The sequence below is a fragment of the Dama dama genome, chromosome 10 (genome assembly GCF_033118175.1).
Source record: "Dama dama isolate Ldn47 chromosome 10, ASM3311817v1, whole genome shotgun sequence".
Classification (NCBI taxonomy): Eukaryota; Metazoa; Chordata; class Mammalia; order Artiodactyla; family Cervidae; genus Dama; species Dama dama.
Window position 1 is genome coordinate 16,989,622 of NC_083690.1, and position 22,209 is coordinate 17,011,830.

Here is a 22,209-nt window from a genome sequence, read left to right on the forward strand (position 1 = left end):
ATCCCCCATGCCACGAGGCACAACCAAAAAAGAAAAAAAAAAAAAAAAATCAGTGTGTAGGTTAACTGAGGGGTAAGATGTAGGCGATCTCCCAGGTAATGAGAGACAGCTGGGAGGGGATGAAGCAGGTGGTAGGATGGAGCAGGGCGCTGAGAGGTGAGCAGGGCCTGCTTTATTGGGGGAGTTGCAATGACTTGGGCATCTGACCGGGATTTAGTAGTCAGCATGGAAGTCCCTGTCTTGCTGCCTCAAACTCTTCTGGTGTGAAAAAATCCTAACAGGTATAATGCCTGAGGGAAAGGAAAGTGACCTGCCCTGGGGCAATCAGGAGACTGGAGGAGACCCTGGAGGGGCCCCCAGAGGCTGAAGACTGAGATAAACTTCTTAGAGACCCATCCAGAGAGAAGGCAGCCAGTCTTCAGAACCTTGGTGCAGCTGGTAGCTTGCGCTCTGTAAAGTTCACGGAAAGAGCCATCTAGTGGCCTGAACTACTGTGGTCCAGCAGGTCTCCCAGAAACACCTTCTGCTGGTCTATTTCATGGGTCGTTTGAGGCAAAAGGGGAGCATCTTTGTCTGACTCCAGCCAGACCTGAGAAGTCAGGGCACATCCGCCAGGGCAGGGCCACTGAACAGCCCCTTGAATAAGGAACGTGTCCAGCAGAGACTGTCTTTCCCACCTGGACGGCACGTGTTCTGGGGAGGAGTGTCATCTCTAAGACAGGAGCGGCAAGAGGAGCCAGCGGCAAGAGGAGGCAGAAACAGCCCTCTCCCCTGTCACCCGGGCATCCAGCCCTGCTCCAGTTCCTCTTCTCGCTTTCCCAACTCTCTGGGGCTGCTGGACTGGCCTGGCTCTTCAGCCTACTTAGAGAACCTCTTCCAGCTTCAGTTCCCTCGTCTTTGAAATGGGTGAATATGCATGAATCACTTTGCTATACACCTGAAACTAACACAACACTATACATCAGCTATACTCCATTATAAAATAACTTAAAAATAATAAAATTTCTAATCAAAAATTAAATAAAATGGATGCATAAAACGTAATAGCTACTCAGCATTGTATCTGCAACACATTCCATCTGTTTTTCTCTTTTTATTGAGTCATTGGTAAGTTGCTTGTCCATTTCGTTCCATTAGAATGTGTGTTTCATAAGAGCAGGTGTCTCCAGATCTTAGTGATAGACACAGTACTTCTGCCAGGGACAGTGGCTGGCACTCAATAAATAAATACACATGAATGGATGCACCATGGAAGGTTACTATAGAAGCTGGGATGAAATGATGCTGGTAATATTTACCTTCCATTCTCTGTGCTTTGACCTGTGCCTTTGCACTAAGTTGATATATTTTCTCATTGACTTTATGAGGTTTAGATATTATTATACCTGTTTTACACAGGGAGGACCAAGGCTCAGAGAGGTTTGCTAACTTTCCCAAGGTCACACAGCTAGCACGTGGCAGGGCCAAGTTTCAAATTCAGAAGAGTGACCTCAGAGCACGCTCCTGTAACCCGTCAGCATGTCCCAGGGGCCATGATCACCCATTGCCCCCTTTTGGCTCAGCCCAGTGTGAGAGATGAACAGCAGACACATCCCCTCTGAAGGGAGGGACCAGAACTTTCCTCTCAGGGGAGTGCAGGACACTCAAAAGTTGGTTGTGAGGAGGTTTTCTGCCCTGAAGCCCGACAGAGAATGGCAGGGGCTTGTGAGAAGCATGGTTACAAACAGCTCATGCCATCCTATGAAGCACAGCCCACTCAGGCCAGGAGGCAGAGGTCATTTTCCGAAGGTGTTAAAGAGGGCTCACCTCCATCCACGGCCCCAACGGAGGTGGCCATTCTGTGTGCCGTGTGCTCAGCTGCTCAGTCATGTGACCCCTCTTTGTGACCCCAAGAATTATAGCCCACCAGGCTCCTCTGTTCATGGGATTCTCCAGGCAAGAATACTGAAGTGCATTGCCATGCCTTCTCCCAGGGGATCTTCCCAACCCAGGGATCGAACCCATGTCTCCTGCATTGCAGGTGAATTCTTTACGGCTGAGCCTCCTGGGCCATTGCACACAGCATGCCGAACCCTCACGTGAACAGGAAGTGTCAGTGGGGCTCCTCCAGTTTGCCGAGGGTTAGGCCCACAAACAGGCAACCTTCTTCGGGAACTTAGCCCATAAAACTTTGCTTGGAGGCCCCGTCCCTGGGCGGGTGGGCCAAGGCAAGCACAGGCTCATAAAGGAGATTTAGGGAGACGACAGCGGCATATTCATTTGTACCTCTGCATAGTAAAGATAATTTATTGGCAGCTGCTGGGGAGTTCAGCCCTGAAATCACATGGATGGGAATATTAGGTGCCTTTCCCTTGCTCCCTCTCCCCACCCCAAATGGCTCTGACTTTCAGATGGTGTAAATTAATTGGGTCTGTGTGTGTGTATAAGTGCATATATATTTATTTATTTACAGGCATCTTTCCTTATTTATCTCACTGGCTCCGTGAGCATTTACATTTCTTCAGAGACTCTGCAGTAATGAGCTTACAAGTGGGTCATTCATTACCCACTTGTGGCAGGAGGCGGGGGGAGGGCATGGGGGCCCTGACAAATGCAAGGGATGAGTTTGATTCATCAGCAGGAGGCCCGTTTGTCTCCTCAAGGGCCCCTTCCCCAGAGGACCAGAATGGGAGAAGAGCGCAAACAGGAGATGCCGAAGCAAGGAGTGCTTCCCAGGAGCTGGGACAAGAGACTCATGGAAGGTGTGTAGGGAAATAAAACCATGACAAATAGCATGTTGGGGTTGGCGGAGTAGAGAACTGAGTTAGCCTCAAGTAACAGAGACAAAGAATTGATGCTTCTGAACTGTGGTGTTGGAGAAGACTCTTAAGAGTCCCTTGGACTGCAAGGAGATCAAACCAGTCAATCCTAAAGGAGATCGGTCCTGAATATTCTTTGGAAGGACTAATGCTGAAGCTGAAACTCCAGTACTTTGGCCACCTGATGCAAAGAGTTGACTCACTGGAAAAGACCCTGATGTTGGGAAAGACTGAAGGCAGGAGGAGAAGGGGATGACAGGATGAGATGATTAGATGGCACCACCAACTCAATGGACATGAATTTGAGCAAGCTCCAGGAGATGGTGAAGGACTAGGAAGTCTGGTGTGCTGCAGTCCATGGGGTCACAAAGACAGTGACCGAACAACAAGGGAGACAAAGCCGGAAGGCAAGAGGACTTTACACCAAGGACTCAAGTTATTCAAGTAACCCTCTGCCTGCTGACCCCCTCTCCTCTTTAAAGATTTCAGCCCACTTAGAGATTGCTTTCTTTTAGGGTCTTTGCTGGAGGTGGTGTCACCCCCAGGGGTTGTTTTGGGTACCCATGACACTCCACCAAGGCTGGTTGTTAACAGCCCCAGGGAGTAGAGTGTAGGTTTTATACCCATGTTGTGTGATTTGGAGCATGTTACGTAACCTCTCTGTGCCTCCATGCATTCACCTGTCAAATGCTAGTTATTGTTGTTCAGTCGCTAAGTTGTCTCTGTCTCTGTGTGACCCCATGGACTGCAGCACCCCAGGCTCCTCTGTCCTCCACTGTCTCCAACAGTTTGCTCAAATTCATGTCCGTATCTTCTGTGATGCTATCTAACCACCTTTTGTCAGACATCTTCATTATGACCTGTTCGTCTTGGGTGGCTCTGCATGGTGGCTCATAGCTTCATTGCAAGCCCCTTCACCATGACAAGGATGCTAATACCTACCCAAAAGAGTTGTTCTGGGATTTTTTTCAGCTGTGTTGTTGTTCAGTTGCCAAGTCGTGTCCGACTCTTTGCAACCCTGTGAATTGCAGCATGCCAGGAGACCCTGTCCTTCACTATCTCCCAGAGTTTGCTCAAACTCCTGTCCATTGAGTCAATGATTCCATCCAGCTATCTCAACCTCTGTTGTCCCCTTCTCCTCCTGCCTTCAATCTTTCCCAGCATCATGGCCTTTTCAAATGAGTCAGCTCTTCGCATCAGGTGGCCAAAATATTGGAGCTTCAGCTTCAGCATCAGTCCTTCCAATGAATATTCAGGACTGAATTCCTTTAGGATTGACTGGTTGGATCTTCTTGCAGTCCAAGGGACTCTCAAGAGTCTTCTCCAACACCACAGTTCAGAAGCATCAATTCTTCGGTGATCAGCTTTCTTTAGAGTTGAACTCTCACATCCATACATGACTACTGGAAAAACCGTAGCTTTGACTAGACAGACCTTTGTCGGCAAAGTAATGTCTCTGCTTTTTAATATGCTGTCTAGGTTTCTTATTGCTTTTCTTCAAGGAGCATGTGTCTTTTAATTAGGTGTAATTAAAAAGCATCTTTTAATTAGGTATGTATATTGAGGTCTAATTGACAAATAAAATTGTAAGATATTTAAAGTGTTCAATGTGCAGATTTGATATAGAGATACATTTTCCCCCACTGAGTTCATTAACACGTTGTTCTGGAATTTTTAAGAATAATCAAGTGTCAAATGTTAGTGCAGTTCTTGGAATTAATGTTCTGTAAGTGTTAGCTACTATCATTATTATTACTAAGTTTGAGTTTTGCTGGGCTTGCTTGCCTGTGATTCCCTGTCTGCCTGTTAAACATGCTCTTTCCTCTGAAGTTCAGGCAGGAAAACTGCTTTCTTTGTGAAAACCTCCTCCGCTCTCCTTGGACTTGGATTCTTGATGAAACCCTTGGCACACATTCATCGCCACTCTGCCTCCCTTCCCTCTCATCCTGTATTAAAACACTGTATGTCCACTCCCACTTCCCTCTCATGTGTCGGAACTCCACCAACAACAGGAAGTGTGTCTTAATTCCCCTTCCTCTCCTCTGCCTCCTCCATGCCTGGCGAGGAGTAGGCACCCAGTTAAAGTATGTAGGGTGAATAAACCAGTGATTCTCAACCCTGTTGGACCCAGCCCCTCTTCATGCAATAAATCTTTTAAAATAATTCCTTTTATCTATCGTGAAATGAAATCCATACTTGTTACAAACTACTTACACTCACAGCTCTGAAACAGATCAATACACTGCCTTGATAATAATGTAACAAATGTGTTCAAAGTAATCTGAAATAAAAATAATGTGTATTTTGTTCTGTAAATGATCAGGCATAACACCTCCAGACAAGCTCTTCCCAAACTGTAATGTGCAGACAAACCCCCAGGGCATCTTGTTAAAATGCAGATTCAGTGGTCCAGGCAGGAGCCTGAGAACCTCCATTTCTAACAGACTCCCAAGGATACTGATGTTGCCAGCTGACGGGCTGTGTGAAGGGGCTAGGAGACCCATGAAAAGGTCAGGTGCCGGATGTTGACTCACCAAGAATTATAATTACGAATGCAGGTGGAGAACAGGTGTGTTTGTTGGTAACTTACAGACACAGCTTGTGTGGCTGTAGGTGACAGGATTTTTTAAAAGTCATGCTAAAATTCTGAATGATGTAAGATCTCCCCTTGAGTTAAAGATAGTCACTTTCCTGGAAAATTCAGTTCTGTTAAAAGCACTCAAAAGTACTCTGTCATATGTAAATTTGTATGAGGTTCCTGACCTGCATAATTAAAAACCAGTTGTTCACCCGCATGACAGGTAGAGATATTCAGAAGTCCTGCAGGATGTGGGACAGTTCTTCATTTCTTTGGGAATATGCATTGCTAGGGATCTGATGACCCCATTGCTCTCTGCCAGGAGCATCCCACAGTCATTGTGGCAACCGAAATGACACATGTTTTCAGAACACCCCTCGAGGGGCAGTTCCGCTTCTATGGAAAACCCTGGAATAAAAGGTTTCCTTAAGGACTCTTGAGATCTTTGAGGCAAGGCTCTGAAGTTGAGTTACTTGAAAATCCTGGGTCCTTGGTTTTGAGCAGGCTCCCAACGTGCAGCGGATAAGGGGACCTGCGCCGCGTTGGACAAGAGCTGTGATGGTCTGTAGAGCAGCCGCCCCTTCTCAACACTGCCAGCCACTGCTCAGCCCCAGACGGTCAGCACACGTAGAATCCCAGCCCGCCGTGGTCAGGTCTCCTGGTGCTTCAAGAGAGGGTGGCAATCCAAATTTTATGATGGAATCTCTAGACCTTGAAATGTTGGCTGGGACTATAAACCGAGACATGTGTACCCCGTACAAAGCAAACCAACCCCTTGATACAACCATGAAGTCCCAGCTATGACCTCTGGTTTAAATTTGGGGGGCTTCTCTGGTAGCTCAGCGGTACAGAATCCGCCTGCCATTGTAGGAGACACAGGTTCTGTCCCTGGGTCAGGAAGATCCCCTGGAGAAGGAAATGGCCACCCACTCCAGTATTCTTGCCTGAAACATCCCATGAACAGAGGAGCCTGGCGGGCTATCTAGTCTGTGGGATCGCCAGGGTCGGACACAACTTAGCAACTGAACAACAACTTAAATTGGGGATGTGCCAGCAGCTTGGGGACTAGCCACTTGCTTGAATGAGTGTCCCGCCTCCTCAGGGTGACCCTGTTTCCAGCGGGGGAGTCTAACCCTCCTCCCACTTCCCCCCTTGCAGGCTCAGTTTCTCCCCACCTCCTCCAGCCCCTCCCTGCTCCCTCCAGCATACCTTTCCTTAGTTTACTCGGGCCCTTTTCCTGCGGCTGTCTCTTTCTCCCTGGCCTAGCTTTCCTGTTCTGTCCACTTGGACTAGTCACTTGGGGCTTTTGTTGCTACATGGGAGCAGGGCTTGAGCCCCTGAGGCTGCCAACAGGGGTCTCTGGGGTACATGCCCATGGAGCCGTGCTTCTCCAACAGGGTTGATTTTTGGCCCCCAGGGTATGTCTGGCAATGTTTAGAGAAAGTTATGGTTTTCACATGAGTGTTACTGTCATCTAATAGGGAGAGATCACAGATGCTGCTGAACATTCTAGAATGCACCAGACAGCCTCTACAAAGAGACATGACCTGCCCCCAGATGTCCCTAACGTCACAGTTGAGAAAGTCCATCTTGGAGAAATCCAGAAGGCTTTGTTACTGAAGCTGGACTGGGTTGTTCATTGTGACTGTCACACCCTCCTGGTGGGGCTGGAAGGACAGCGTGGGTCCAGTCGGACTCCTGTGCTGGCCCCAAAGACACAGCAATACGGGGTTGAGATCCAGGCCGCCTGGTCTTGGGCAGTGTCAGGGATAAACAAGGCCATAAGGACAGATTTCAGTGGGTGAGATCTTGTTGCACAAGGGGAATGGGTCCAGTGTGAACTGAACGCCACTGAGACTTGTACAGAGACTGGTCTCTTAAAGGGAGCGTGAGGGAATCGTGAGTGCGTGAGCAGGGCTTGAGCAGGGTCAGGGCAGTGAGAAAGGAGAGAAAGCAGGAAGGGGGTGGGGGCCCTGTCCCCATGAAACTCATCTGGGTTTGCCGGCTGGCGCTTCTCCAAGCTAGTCCTCTCCCTTACACAGGGGCTGGAAGGGATGCTGGGGCCCTGTCTTAGGGGGTTAGCTGGAGCAAACTCGATTCTGTTGGCAGCCTTCTGTTTTCTCAGGCAGGCGCTCGAAGGGGACTAGAATCATCCAAGGGCTGTGTCCTTGAGCTGTCAGAAACGATGTTAGTGTTTGCTCCAGTCTTTACAGGCCAAGGTTGAGGCCGTGTTGAGAAGGGGCTCAGAGGGGCTTGGCTAGAGTTTGGTCAAAGGGAGCATCTTGGCCAGCAGGTCATTCTTCCTCCCAGAGGGTGTCCCAGGGCTTCAGGGTTCAGCCTCTCTCTATAAAACTATTTATCATCACTCCATTTCCAGTTGACCTAGATTTCCACCCGTGTGTGTATTTGTCGTGTATGCAAGTAAAATACAAACCCACAGGCCTGCTATATAGGGAAAAACCCAACATAAAAAGGTCCTCAACTTTTTATTTCCTCAATGAGTAGATATTTCGGATGATAAGTCTGTATTATGTTGGCAATTCTCAAACTTGTTGGTCTCCATGGACCCCCTTCTATTTTCAAATATTGTTTCGGACCCCCAAGGAGCTTTTCTTTATGTAGGTTATATCTATCAATTATTTGTTATATGTTGAAATTTAAACTAGGGCATTCTTAGCAATGGTTATTTATTGATTTACTTAATCATAACTCATTACGTGTCTGTATAAGTAAAAACTTTTATGAAAAATACGTATGTTTTACACAACCAAAACAAATTTCGTGAGAAGAGGCATTGTTTGTTTTGCATTTTGCAAACCTTTGTAATATCTGGCTTAATAGAAGACAGCTGGATTCTCTGCTTTCAGTATGTTGTGATTTCACACATCATGGATCCTCTGCAAAACTCCACTGTGTGCTTGTGTGAGAGGATGAGTGAATAAAGGAAAAGAGCATCTTCAAATTATGATGAAAGTAGTGACCTTAAAGGTCACCTGAAAGGGTCCCCCAGGAGTTCCCAGAGCACACTTTGAGAACCACCTCATTAGCTCATCACCGTAAGCATTAATTCCAATTTAATCCATTGTAGCTAATATTTATTCAGGTCTAGGCTTTATCCTCGGAGAAGGCAATGGCAACCCACTCCAGTACTCTTGCCTGGAAAATCCCATGGGCAGAGGAGCCTGGTGGGCTGCAGTCCATGGGGTCGCGAAGAGTCGGATGCGATTGAGCGACTTCACTTTCACTTTTCACTTTCACGCATTGGAGAAGGAAATGGCTTGCCTGGGGAATCCCAGGGACGGTGGAGCCTGTGGACTGCCATCTAAGGGGTCGCACAGAGTCGGACACGACTGAAGTGACTTAGCAGCAGCAGCAGCAGGCTTTATCCTGAGTGCTTTACACGTGTTAACTCTCTGAACTCTTTTAAAAGTGCCGTTAGGCAGGTACTAGTTATTATGCCCATTTTACAGAGAGAAAGACTGAGGCTCTCAATGTTAGATACTGTGCCCTGGGTCACACATTGAGCAAGTGGCAGAGGCCTGATGGACTTGATTGCACTTCACCCCACCCTGCCCTTCCAAATGGCTTAAGTCTACTCACTGGGTGATGGAGCACCAGCTAAAAATGTCAACTGAGTGCTGAGTGTGTATCAAGCCTCGTGCTAAATGTTCTGTTGTTAACTAGAGTGAAATATGAGTGTGCCCTATTATTTAATCTCTCCCTCACCTTTGCAAAGGAAGTCTTCCAACCCCTTCTTTTCTGGTAGATGAGAAAGCTGAGGCCCTGAGAGGCTCAGCTCCTTTCCCCTTATCTTAGAGTTAAGGGCAGAGGCTGGATTCCAAATCAAGCCAGTACTACTCATGCGGCTCCCTCCTGCCTCACCCAAAGCTGCACATCCCGTTAACATGACTAAATCTGCTAAATTACACCAGGCTTATTATTGAGGGTTTTATTAAAGTCTGGCCTGCCCATGCCCAGCGAGGCCCCCAAGTTTCTAAGTGCTGGCCAGCCCTGCCACTCTCTGTGCATACGAATGAGCCAGCGAGGGGCCTCTGTGAGGTCTGTTTGCGTTGGCAGCTGGGGTAATTGCATGTCCTAATTGGGTGCAGCTATGCACACGGCCACTGCCCTGGCACAGCCGTCCTTTTGGAAGCAGGTGCAGGCTTCTCCCCCAAGTGTCCCTCTCAATGGCCCTGGTCACCTTGGTGATGGGAATGAAGCCTCGGACACTGAGTTCACCAGCGAACAGCTACTCAGCTGGCCGTGCGTCCACATGGCGTGAAAGGAAGCCGTAACCGGGTGGTGATGAGTGAGCAGGTGGGAGGGGGCACCCTCACGCCTGCGCGGCACACCTGGCCGGGGCTCCCCTCTGGCACCCTCCCTGGTCCTCAGAGCGGCCAAGAGGTGGGCGGTGTCGGTGGGTGTGGCCTCTAGACCTCAACTGCCTGGGTTCCAGTCCTGGCTCCTCCATTTCCTGGATCTGGATTTAGTCCCTTCTCTGAATCTCCGTGCTCCCGTCCAAAAAAATGGGAAGAATAGCAGCATTTCTTTTATAGAATCCTCATGACAATCAAATGAGTGAGTCGGTGCGGAAGGGTTGGAAGCAGAGCCTGGGGCAGAGTCCGCACTGCACACGGGTTTTCTAACAGGTGCGTGTTTCGTTAGAACCTTGCATGTGCCAGTCACTACGCTTCATCAGTTCTCAGTTATGGGGAGACAGGTGCCAGCCTCAGCCCCTGGGATGGATGAGGAATTTGAGGCACAGGAAGATGAAATCGTCTGTCCCAGGTCAAACAGCCACTGGAGAAGGCGATCACAGGATGAGGCAGGGAGGAGACCATACACTTAGGAGCGCCCATCTATCCCTCCATCCCTGGTCTCTTAAAATCCATCAGTTATTCCTCAACGTTTTGAAATGGCAGAACATTGTTAGTCAATTGTATTGATTAATGGTCGACTCGGAGAAAGTTCAGCATCGCACAGGACCTGTCATCTTATAGATGAGAAAATCCGACAATCGCTAAAGCAAGACAGATCCCCCGGTCTCCTCCTTTCCTGTTTGATGTTCTCTCTACACAAAAATAAGAGCAAAAGTTTATCAATGAGTGGAGCATTTAGAACATACAGCAACCCACCTCCACTCCGAAACAGGACCGGGGTGTGGGGGTGGGGGTGGGGCGAGGGGGGTGGTGGGAGGCAGATTCAATTGATTAAGCAAGGAAAAATCCATCCTGGAGTCTGAACCATAGAGAACCAGGAAAGACAGAAGCAGACCCAGGTGTCTCCAACACAGCAGCCTGGGTCACGTAACCCGTCTCTTGAAGCCATCTTTTGCTTGGCATATTTCTACCTGATTGAAATTGGCTCTAAACATGCCCAAGGTTGAATGGGAGTGGAGGACATTATTGCATTTAATTATTTCTCCAGAATAAAAATGGATTCTAGCAGCAGCTTAGAGGCAAGGCAACAGCAGAGCAATTAAGAGTTTTGGAGCTCGCGTGCGAACATTTGAATGTGCAATCATTGTAATAAGTACATTAAAATAAAATAAGTCAAAGGGTTTCATTTGCATAAATAACCCAAGGTGAGAGTGTTGGATTGCTTAAGAATAGAAGGGGCGCAGCTAGTAGATCATCATGAAGAAATAATAATTTATCTGTCATCCAGGTGAAGGCCATCGGGGTGAGACAGTGGAGGTCCAGTGTTAATCGGTGGGGAAGCTTCTTTGCTCGTTCTTCTTTCTACTTTTGGCGTGGCAGACACATTCCAGAAGTTTTATATACATTTGTCATCACCAAATACCCATGATGCATTATTTTCGAATCCCTATTTTCCATATGAGGAAACTGAGGCATGCAGAGTTTGGATCACATCATTTCCAGCATCGCTTTCATTTCTTGGTCAGGTTATTTCACTTCCCCATGCCTTAGTTTCCTCGCCTTCTTTAGGGCTCATGCTGTGGCTTCACTGGGTGCTCTAGAGGATTAGGGACACAAAGTGCATGAAGGGCCAGAGTTTAGGGGGATATGGGTGCCAAAGACATGAGGATTATCTCATATATATTTGCCTGGAAACCTCCCACGGTTGGTTTTTACAGGGAAGGGAACCTGGGTTTGGATGTCTGGATCTTGATTCTCCAGGGGAAGGAGAGAAAATCCAAGACTGATTAGCCTCTTGGCAAGCAGGTGAAGAGTTAAAGTAAGTGATACTTTACCAATGTATAGAAGGATGGAGGGATAAATGGATGGAGCAAATGCAGTGTATTCATACATGGAATATTATTCAGTCTAGAAAAAGAAGGAAATCCTGTCATATGTGACAACTTGGATGAACCTCAAGGATGCTGGTATGAAAGAAGGATGAAAGTGAAAGGCGCTCAGTCATGTCCCCATGGACTGTAGCCCACCAGGCTCCTCTGTCCATGGAATTCTCCAGGCAAGAATACTGGAGTGGGTAGCCATTCACTTCTCCAGGGGATCTTTCTGACCTAGGGATCGAACTCAGGTCTTCTGCATTGTAGGTGTATTATTTATCATCTGAGCTGCCAGGGAAGCCCAGAGAATGTTAATACTGAGTGCAATAAGCTGGACACAGAAAGACAAATGCTGCTTGATCCACTTACATGAGAATCTAAAACAGTCAAATTCAAGACTTCCCTGGTGGTCCAGTGGTTAAGACCAGTGCTTCCAGTGCAGGGGGTAAAGATTCAATCCCTGGTGGAAGAACTAAGTAAGATCTCATGTGCTACGTGGCGCGGCCAAAAAAAAAAAAGTCTGCCTTCAATTTTAAATAAATAAATAAAATAATCAAACTCAGAGAATCGGAGAGTTAGGATGGTGGTGGCCAGTGGCCGGGGGCTGGGGAAATGAAGAATCTCTGTAATCAATGGGCATGAAGTCTTGGTGGTGTAGAATACATTCTAGAGATCTGCTGTACTGACTTGTGACTGTGGGTGGCAAGACTGTATGGGACACTTAAAGCACTTGCTGAGAGGAAAGATCTCATGTTACATGTTCTCACCATAGTAAAATAAAGTGTACAAAAAAGAAGAAAGAAAACTTTTGGGGGAAGGTGTTGGAGAACTCATCAACTGCTGTACAAAACAGCCCTGACTCAATGTGACCGAGATCTTGGGCTCCTGAGTGATGCCTGATTCTCACTGACTATGCCTCAATGACTTTTCTGGAAGCTATCGAATACCTGTGAGCTCTTCATGCAGGAAGACAAAATATTTCCCTTTCCTCTTACCCTCAAATCTTTTGGTTTCCCTTGACAGCTGAGTAGCGCCTGGGGCCAGGGGGAAGGCCGTGGGGTCGCGCAGAGCTGACAGTGCCCATTGTGTGAGTGTCTCTGAGTGGACAACCCTTATTAATCTCGAGTCCTGTTAGAATTGATGCTGGCCCCTGGTCCTGATGTCACAAATTAACCAGAGGAACCAGCGGTTTTCTGACGGTCATTGTATTAGCTTCGTTGATTGCAGTGTTTCCTGTGTCTGGTATTGCTTAGAGAAGTTCTGCCAGAAAGTGGTGGAGAATGTGAGCTTTTGAAATTTTGAAATTTTTACGGAGGTTTTCTGCTCAGGGGATAAATTGGTGATTGTCAGTTAATGAGGAAAGAGAACAACCCAGGAACTGTACTTAGGACGTTTTTGATAAGAATGGATGCAGGTGGCTGTGGGGGTTTCTGCTCACTCTCTGCCTTCTTGTTAATTTCTAAAAAAATGGGCTTAGGGACAGAATTTAAACTCACGTTCTTGGATAGCAAGTGCCATCAAACTGATCTTTTGGCTGTTAGAGGCAAAAAGTAATATGTAGTTGGGTCTTGTATCTGAGGTCAGCTAAGAGGAAGAAGGAAGATGGTTGTCTCCTGTATTAATCAGGATGAATTAGTGCTGCAGTAACAAAGATCCACAAACCTCAGGGACAGAAATCTGCAGAGGTTTATTCTGCCCATGGAGGGTTGGTGGAGTTGCAGGGCCTTCACCATCAGGAGCGTGGCTGGATGCTGCCAGGGAAGAAGGGACATGGCAAAATGTGCCTGGCCCCAGTCACTTGTTTTGGCCACAGCAAGTTGCCTGGCAGTGCCTCGTTTAGGGGATGGGAAGTGCAATTGTATCATGTGCCTAGAAGGAAGAGAACTGGAATATTTGTCAAGAGCTTTATTGAATACCATCCCCCCCCCCCCCACAATCCAGTCCATTCCAGCCTAGGCTAAAGTGTGCAAAGACCCCATCCACTCTGTCACAGAGAAGGGGGCACTAAATGCTCCACCCTTGACCTTTCAGCTGAACAGAAGAGGCACAAAACTATAACAAGTTTTAGAATTATACAGGTGAAAATTCACAGTCTTTCCTAAATGACGTCAGACAAATCACTGAACATCCCCAAGCTTTTTTCCCCCTCTCTTGTAAGGTGAGAGAATGGTAGTATCTGCCTCTGTTACTTCAGAATTTACTTCTAAAGGTTAAATGATTTATCACATGGGCGGGCTTAGCACAGTACTTGGCACCTGATAACATGCCCAAGTGGGTGAAAGCAACAAGCAAGCCTTGGCTCCTCTTTCTATAAAATAGTGAGGGGGTACCCCTTAGGGGGTGATTTTCAGCATGCAGTAGGTAATACCTGTGAATCAGCAGCATATGGTGACTGGCTCACAGGGACAGCTCAGAGAATTCAGCTGAGAGGCTGCTTGGGATTTTTCAAGGGTCTCTGAACAGAAAGAAGGAAAAGAGGAATAGCAGTGAAGTTTGTTTAGGTTTCAACAGCAGAGGCATGGCCCCCACTTGAGGAGGATTTCTTACAAGATGCATGTGGGAGGTAAGAAAAGCCGGAAATAGGTGTTAGAACCGGAAGTTCCCCTTTATGGACCAGCATGTAATGTCGGCTCCCACGGATGACCAGCAGCTTCTCTGTGACAGAACACAGACTGCACTCTCTCTTGGCGTCTCCTCGGTTCAGTCTTCCTGTCCATTGCCTCCGGCCGCTGCCACCCTGGTGCCATGTGGCCCCTCCTTACTGTCGTCTCCCTCTTCTGTGACTTCCTGACACCTGATGACCCCTGGCCAACCTAGAGACGGCTCTTTGGAGATGACAAGCCTGTCCCAGATCCGTTTAGCTGAGTGACAGTGGATGGGAGGGGAGTCAGACTGCCGTGCTTAAGGGGACAGAGTGAGGGGGATCAGAAGGGCTCTGAAGCTCCCTGGAATGGTTGGTGGATCTGATGGCCCACAGCAGAGGTCAGCGGCCAATCTGGTTTGAATCCCAGCTTCATGACCAACCGCCTGGGTTACCTTGATGGGTCACTGATGCCAGTACCTGCAAGATGAGAATAAAAGTAACATCAACTTACAGAATGGCCACGAGATATCTTAGTGTTGCTTTCATTCCTGTGGATTCTTGAAATTGGTACTTGATGCTAGGGGAGATGAAACAAAGGTAAGAAGTGGGCAGACACATTGCTGGACCAAATGGGGACATTGGAGACAAGGGCAAGCAAGCCAAGCTCAGGGAAGGGGAACTTTCTAAACTCACAGTCCTGGAGAACTGGGGTCTGCACAGTGTTTCTTAAAGGGCCAGATAGAAGTATTTTAAGCTTTGCAGGCCAGATAGACAGTCTCTATGGCAACCACTCACCTCTGCTGTTGTAGCAGGAAAGCGACCATAGACAAGCCATAAATGAACAGGCATGGCTGTGTTTCAATAAAACTTTATTTACAGAAACAAATGGCACTGAGGATTTGGCTCAGGGCAGGTAGTAGCTTGCAGGACAGCTAAAGGAGGAGTCGTGCTCAATGTCAGCTGCACGTCAGCCCCTCCTGAGCACCAGCACTGCCTCCACAGCTCTGCCTCCAGCGCCCTCCTTGAGAACCTTTAATGGTCACATTTAGGAAAATGAACGAGGATGTCTGCCCTCGGGATTGCTACTCATTGCCAGTGTGTTTCTATAGCAGTGGATTTAAAGAGTCAATTAGCCTCAATTCTCCGTGGCCTCTGTGTCCCCTCTGACTAGCTTTGGCCCAGTGGATTCTCTTTCAGGTCAAGGCCTTAGTAACGGGCTCTAAACAGAAGCACTGGGTTTTGGAAATGATGCAGGATGTTAGTTGGCCAGTTTATTTGATCCAAGCTCAAAATGGCCATGGCCCACATATTGTGGAGAAGCTGAGTTCCAGGTGTCCCTCTTCCTGGAAAGACTCATTGTCTCAAGAATGACTCTTGCCTTTTCTCTTGACCCACCCCCTCCTGGGTGACTTAATCAGTCCTGCTCCAGACAGTCAAAGCTATCTGGAGCTTTGATTATCCAACAGTCCAAGAGTCAAAGTTCAAACACAAAACTGTCACCAAGTCTTAGATTCATTGTAAGGATTGTCCTATAAAGGACACATTCCCATCGAGATAGCTGGTGATGTCTCCCCTCCAGAATTAACTATGGCATGATCTCATTTCTCTTATGGGCATAGATCTAGGAGCATGTCTTAAAGGCAAAGGAAAGTAAATACTAGCCTACCAATGTTTTCTCCCCTTATAGCTTTATTATGGCTTTGCTAGCCATTAACCATCACAGTGCTGTCTGCTGGAATTTAAACAGGAAGCCCAAAACAAACTCTAGATTCCAGTGGCAGAAACATTCGAAGGAGACTGCCATGAAAAGGGAGCATGGTTAATAACAAGCATTGAGGAACATAGCACGTTGGAGCTATGTTGGAGCAACGTTCCGAGCACGTTGGAGATGGCAAAAGTTTTATTTTCTAGTTGGAACGTCTTGTATTTCCAGGTTGAGAAATTGAGTTCAAGAGAAAGATCTAACACGAAGTCTAAGGTGAAGCTCACAGCAAAGGCAGGGCGTGTGACCCCAGGGCTCCAACCTCCAAACCTAGTGCCCCATTCTCTAGGGCCCGCCTGCTTATCTTGATGGCTCGGTCAAGATTCTCTTCTGTGTTTTTTCCCCATCTTCTTTAGGATGGCTACTTCTCCCACCGGCCAAAAGAGAAAGTGCGAACGGACAGTAACAATGAGAACTCGGTGCCCAAGGATTTTGAGAACGTGGACAACAGCAACTTTGCACCCAGAGCTCAAAAGCAGAAGCACCAGCCCGAGCTGACGAAGAAGCCCCCGAGAGGACAGAAGGAGCTTCTGAAGAGGAAGCGGGAGCAGGAGGAGAAAGGGAGGGGGCGTCCATCCCCGGGGAAAGGTCCCAACGAGGTGCTGCCTCCCGGTGAGCGGGTCGCGGTGAATGGCAGCCACAGCAAGGACGCCCCCCGACTGCCCCACGGCCGCAAGAGCGGGGGCAGCTCCCCCGAGGCCAAGCCTGACCAGCCCCTCAGGTGTGACATCTCGGGCAAGGAGGCCATCTCCGCGCTCTCCCGCTCCAAGTCCAAGCACTGCCGCCAGGAGATCGGGGAGACCTACTGCCGCCACAAGCTTGGGCTGCTGATGCCCGAGAAGGTGACTCGGTTCTGCCCCCTCGAAGGTAAGTCTCAGCCCTGCTCTGCTCACATCCTCAGACCTTCTCTCAGCGACTGCCCTGTTTTTCAAACCCCAAATCAAGACGCGAGATCATTTGTTTTGGACCTTCCTGTGGATTCCAAAATCTTGCGTGAGAAGTTCCCCCAAATCAAATTACCTTTTGTTGCAGCCTTAACCAGTTGCCTTTGTGACAAAGGATAAAATACAACGCAATCAGGGCTAATGTGGAAGGTGTAGGTGGTGATGGTATTGATACAGATTGTTTTCTCTCTCAGCAGAATATGGGGATTAAAATTGACATGAATATTACTGTAATTGAATAGGATCTGAAAGGATCTATTAGTTGCATTGACACTGGGGGCTCTGAAAAAGCATCTTTCTCATTTTCCTCCATCTACAGTTTCTTCCTTCCTTATTTCCTTCCCCCTTCTGCCCCCCAACCCCCACCAGCCTCCCTCCTGCCCCAGACTGGGCCCCCTTCTCCATGCTGATGACCAGTGATAAATCAGACCTCTCGCTGGCATGTGATATGAGGTCAGAGCTCTAAGAGTGACGTTCATAAGTGCAGGGGAGGGTCCTCAGAAACCGGGGGCATGGGGGAAAGGCTCTGCACAGGTGAAGTATTACAGTGTATGCATCTCTGCATCTCGCCTTTCACCACTGACACGTGTTCCTTGCTGCACACGTGTACATTTCACCTCTTCCAGTGCCTGCAGAAGGGGAGTAATAACAGGTACTGAGCGCTCGCTGTGTCCTGGCATGGCACAGGCAGTTTGTATTCAATCAGCTCGTCTCATCTGTGGCCCAGTGAGGTTGGCACTGTCGTCAGGAGCATATCATTTTTCATTTGAGTGGCATAAAATAACTTCCCCCTGGTCTTACGGCTTGTAGGAGGCCTCACAAGCCTGCAGGTAGAGACATCCTGAGATAGAGATACCACCATCCTGGGTGAGGTCATATTTTCTCAAGATCAAAAAAAAAAAAAAATACATGTTATGGCAGAAAATTTCAAACCCACCTTGGAGAAGGGAGACCCTTCATGTTCCCACCGTCCGGCTACAGGTAACTCGTGGGGGTCAGTGTTCTTTCATCCACGTCCACACGCCCACCCCGCCTCCCGCAGCCACACACACAAACTCACTGCAGGTCAGCAGATACTCTTTCTTGTAGAAGACCTTACATCCCAAATAGTTTGTGAGTTAGTCCACCCCATGGCTTTCTCCATGCACATGGCAGACAGCATCCTAAAGACTTCTCTAAAAAGAAGAGAGAGCTGATATCACTGGGAGCAAACAGTGTGATGCATTTGAAATGGAGGGCAATGTGTTCTAGTTCAAGTTTCGCCAGGAACTCACCAGCGGAAGGGAAATTGCCTTCCCCTCTCTGGTTCCAGCTTCCTTATCTGTTCAGGGAGCACCCTGCATTAAATACTCGAAGGGTCTTCCCACTCAGACCTCCCTTGGGATCCATTCGCAATTTGCTCTTAGTCATCCCTCATTCTCATCGGCCACAGTCAATGCCAGGGGTACCCCACAGTCCCTCACTAAGTGGCCAAGGGTTCCAAATATTAATACCACCTGTTGCTTCTAAATTCAAATACCAATGAATGCTCATTGTGTAGGGGATACACACAAGACCTGGGTGGGGCAGGGGTCGATGAGTGGAAGAGGAGTGGGCCCACGGGGTGCTGGGTCCATCTTGGTGTCCAGACAGAAGGTCAGAGCATCAGGAAAGCCGAGTGCAGCGCTGGGCTGGGTGGCAGGGTGGGAGCAGAGAGCTCTCAGTTCCCCCAGCATCGGAGGATTTGGAGGCCAGGCAAGAAGGTGCCCGATGTCTCATCAATCCCACATCCCTCTTGAGACAGAAGGAGGTGTGAGGTGAGAACAGCTCCCAAGGAAAAGGGGGCTGGGTCACCTCTAGAGAAATCCTGATTCTGTCTCTCCAATGGACAGATAAGAAACGAGGCCCAGAGAGGAGGGGACTTATGGTCAAGGTCACCCAATCAGTGAGAGGCTGAACTTGAGCTGCAATTCAGCACCTCATCTCTCACACTTGCTTCTCTGTTGATCCCCAATCACTGGATGGAGGGACTGGATCAGGTCAGGGGTGGCCACATGGGTGCGTGGTTATAGAGGCCTGGAAGGGTCCATGGCAAACCCTTCATGGGGTCCCCTCTGGGCGGGGTGCAGTGGGGACAGCTTCAACCCTTACATCAAATTCATCTGTATTTTAAAGTGTTCAGTTGGAAATGTGTATCTCTACTATACTCTCTTTCCAATAGAAAGGTTTAAAAAGAAAAGGTTCATGTCTCCCTTGCATAGGGACTCTTGTCTAAGTGGGCCCGGGGTTCCCATTATCTTGTTGACTTAGCAGATAGTGGTACAGATGTTTAAATTAATAAGTGGAGCTGTTTCCAAAATCCTTCCCTTAACTAGCTCATGGCCTGGCAGAGGCCTGAGCTGCATGTCTTTCCTTGAGAGTAGCAGGGGGCACTCGCTGGGTACCAAGGGTTGTCACAGTTTTTCTATAAAGGGCCAGCGAGTAAATATTTGAGGCTTCATGGGCCTTGCAGTCTCCATCACAACGCCTCAACTCCGCTGTTGTATCACACAAGCAGCCAGGACGATACATACACAAGTGCACTTGGTTATTCTGAAAAAACTCAATTTACGAAAGCAGGCTGTGGGTAGGACGTGGCCCATGGGGCCATAGTTTTCTGATCCCTGCTAGGTACCAAGTCCGTGTAGTAGTACCTCCGACACTTGCCTTCCACCCCACTGAATCCTCATACCAGCCCTGTGAGGTCGGTCTCTTTATCAACCCATTTAATGGATGAGGAAATGGAGGCTCAAAGAGGTTTAGTCCGTGGCCAGAGGTGCATAACTAGCAGGCGGCAGGGCTGCCCTTAGCTCTCAGGCTCTGGAGCCTGCACCCCAGATCCTTCCCCTCCTCAGGAGGCAGGCAGTTTCACTTTAGTCCAAATTCTCAGACCTCGGGGATGTCCTGAACCTGCTGGCTGTCTCCGCCGTCTGTAGTTGGAGGAGAAGGACCTCCTCCCTGGATGTTTGTAGAGAGCAAGAGGGCTGTTGTGGCTAGTGGAGGAAGGGGTCCCCACACCTATCGCGGTCCCTCTGAGACACCCCAGGGAGGCTGTGCAGCATAGGGATCCCCCGTGGTCTCAGCTGCGTCGGCCAAGGTGTCACACCCTTTGGGGGCCTGGGAGCTGGCTGATAAGATTGGCGTGTAAGGGCCTTGGCACACCCAGCCCCAACGGGGCTTTCATTCACTGCACCACAGCCTCCCCCTTTTGCAATAAATTTACTGTGAATAGACTAATTGCAAAATAACCCTAATTGGGTAGTTATCAATGAACAACTTCCCGTGGAACAAAACGGCTTACAATTAATAGCATTTAAGCCATAAACTATTCTTCTGCAGAAAGCTAAGATGTAATTACACCCCATACGGAGATGGTGTTCCTTTCTGGAAACCATGGCACCCGGATTTCCCTCCGCTCAGGAGGGATTTGAGCTCTGGCTCCGTGGTCCTTTTATGTCCTGTTCAGTGAGGAAGCCAGTGCGGAGGAGAGGGGAAGTCAGCATGTGTGTAAACATATGCAGACATACACGTCCACATGCAGACGTAGGCACTGTTTGTCATCTTGCCAAGCTCAGCATCATCCGACAGGATGCCGGAAGTTGAATATGATTAAGGAAACAATTCCTCGTGGCTGGAAGTCTGAAAAATTTCAAGACAGGGAATAGGTGTTAAACGTCGGCTGGTGTTAAGGGCTGCTGCTGCTCCCACTCCCATGCCTCCAGTCCTCACACCCCAGCAGCGTTCAGGGGAAAAGAAGCATCTAGAACCCCAGAGCGATGTGCTCTGTGCGGACACCTTCCTTGCCTTTGTGACCCACCAGCTCCACTCTCTGCCTCCTGGAGGAAGCAGCTGGGATGCTGACACATTTTTCATGAGGAAAGGACCAATCTGTAGACCATCCACTCAGAGCCACAAGGAGTGAGATGCGGTATGCCCCATCGGACCCCAAACCTGGCCTCAGAGAGACTTATTTCTAATCCCGAAGTGGCCCCTCGTTGCTCCCTGAGTCCCCGTGCTCCATGTCACCAGCCCCTACCCCTCCCGTATTCCCGGCCCCAGTGGCCCTGACCCCACTGCCCTCACCCCTGCAGTTGCCTAGGCCTCAGATTCCTTCCTTGGGCTCCAGAATCACCCCAGGGCCTCCAGGCACTCCCAGCGAGGTTTCTTCAAGTTTCATGGAAATGAAACCATGTTGTCTGGAAGGCCCAGGGCAGTGTGGACTGGGAAAACAGTTTTCCATCCAAAGATCTGCAGACATTGGGTGTTGCATCCTGGTTCTGTCCTTACTAGCCGTGTGACTCTGACTTCCTGTGCCTCAGCTTCCTCATCTGTAAAATGGACACAGATCCTTGTACCCTGTCCTCATAGCGTTGTTGGCTGAAACGGGATCATGCATATGAAACGCCTGGTGCAGAGGCAGGTAAGGTACAGAGAATGTGTTTGGCTGTCAGCTGTAGCGAGGCAATGGTGGTAGAACAAGTGAAGAGGGCATTGAAGAGCAGAGGGCCTGCTCCACGGTGACTGCCCCTTGCCCACCTGCAGTTCTCTCACTCCAATCTTCAGACAAGGCCCCATGTGCTTCCGTTATTCTCTCCAGCTCGTCCTAGCCACCTCCACTGCTGCCCCTACTGCCCACTACCCTCCCCCCCATCTTGCATGGCTCTTACCTCTTCCCTCTCCAGATCTTAGCATAAATGCCACCTCCTCGGGGAAGCCTTCCTGGACCTTCCCTGGGGAACCCTGGCCACAAGAGACACACCGACCCTGGTGAGGGGCAGACATATTGAAGTGAAGCCCATCGACCTAAAAGAGGCATTTTAGACAGGCAGTGCCTCATTATATTTGGAACAATTAAATGTCGGCTTCCCTGGTAGCTCAGCTGGTAAAAAATCTGCCTGCAAAGCAGGAGACCCCAGTTCAATTCCAGGGTTGGGAAGTTCCCCTCGAGAAGGGATAGGCTACCCTCTCCAGTATTCTTGGGCTTCCCTGGTGGCTCAGCTGATAAATTATCTGCCTGCAATTTGGAAGTTCTGGGTTTGATCCCTGGGTTGGGAAGATCCCCTGGAGAAGGGAAAGGCTACCCACTCCAGTATTCTGGCCTGGAGAAATCTATGGACTGTATAGTCTATGGGGTCACAAAGAGTTGGACACGACTGAACGACGTTCACTTTTCACTTTCAAATGTTGAGCTGCTGTCTCCAATAGCCCTCACGGGCCACCAGCCTCCTTCTACCTTGAGTTAAAATGCCTCAAAGAGAAAAAAAGAAAAAAC

At 48.8% G+C, this 22,209-nt stretch overlaps 1 protein-coding gene across 1 annotated transcript in view; it reads left to right on the forward strand.

Moving 5' to 3' along the window:
• Positions 1–22,209, forward strand: part of XYLT1 (xylosyltransferase 1) — a 342,433-nt gene that overhangs the window by 169,863 nt on the left and 150,361 nt on the right. Inside the window, exon 3 of the mRNA XM_061152915.1 lies at positions 16,332–16,842. Within this exon, the coding sequence (XP_061008898.1) occupies positions 16,332–16,842 (511 nt within the window). The remainder of the gene's footprint in view (positions 1–16,331; positions 16,843–22,209) is intronic.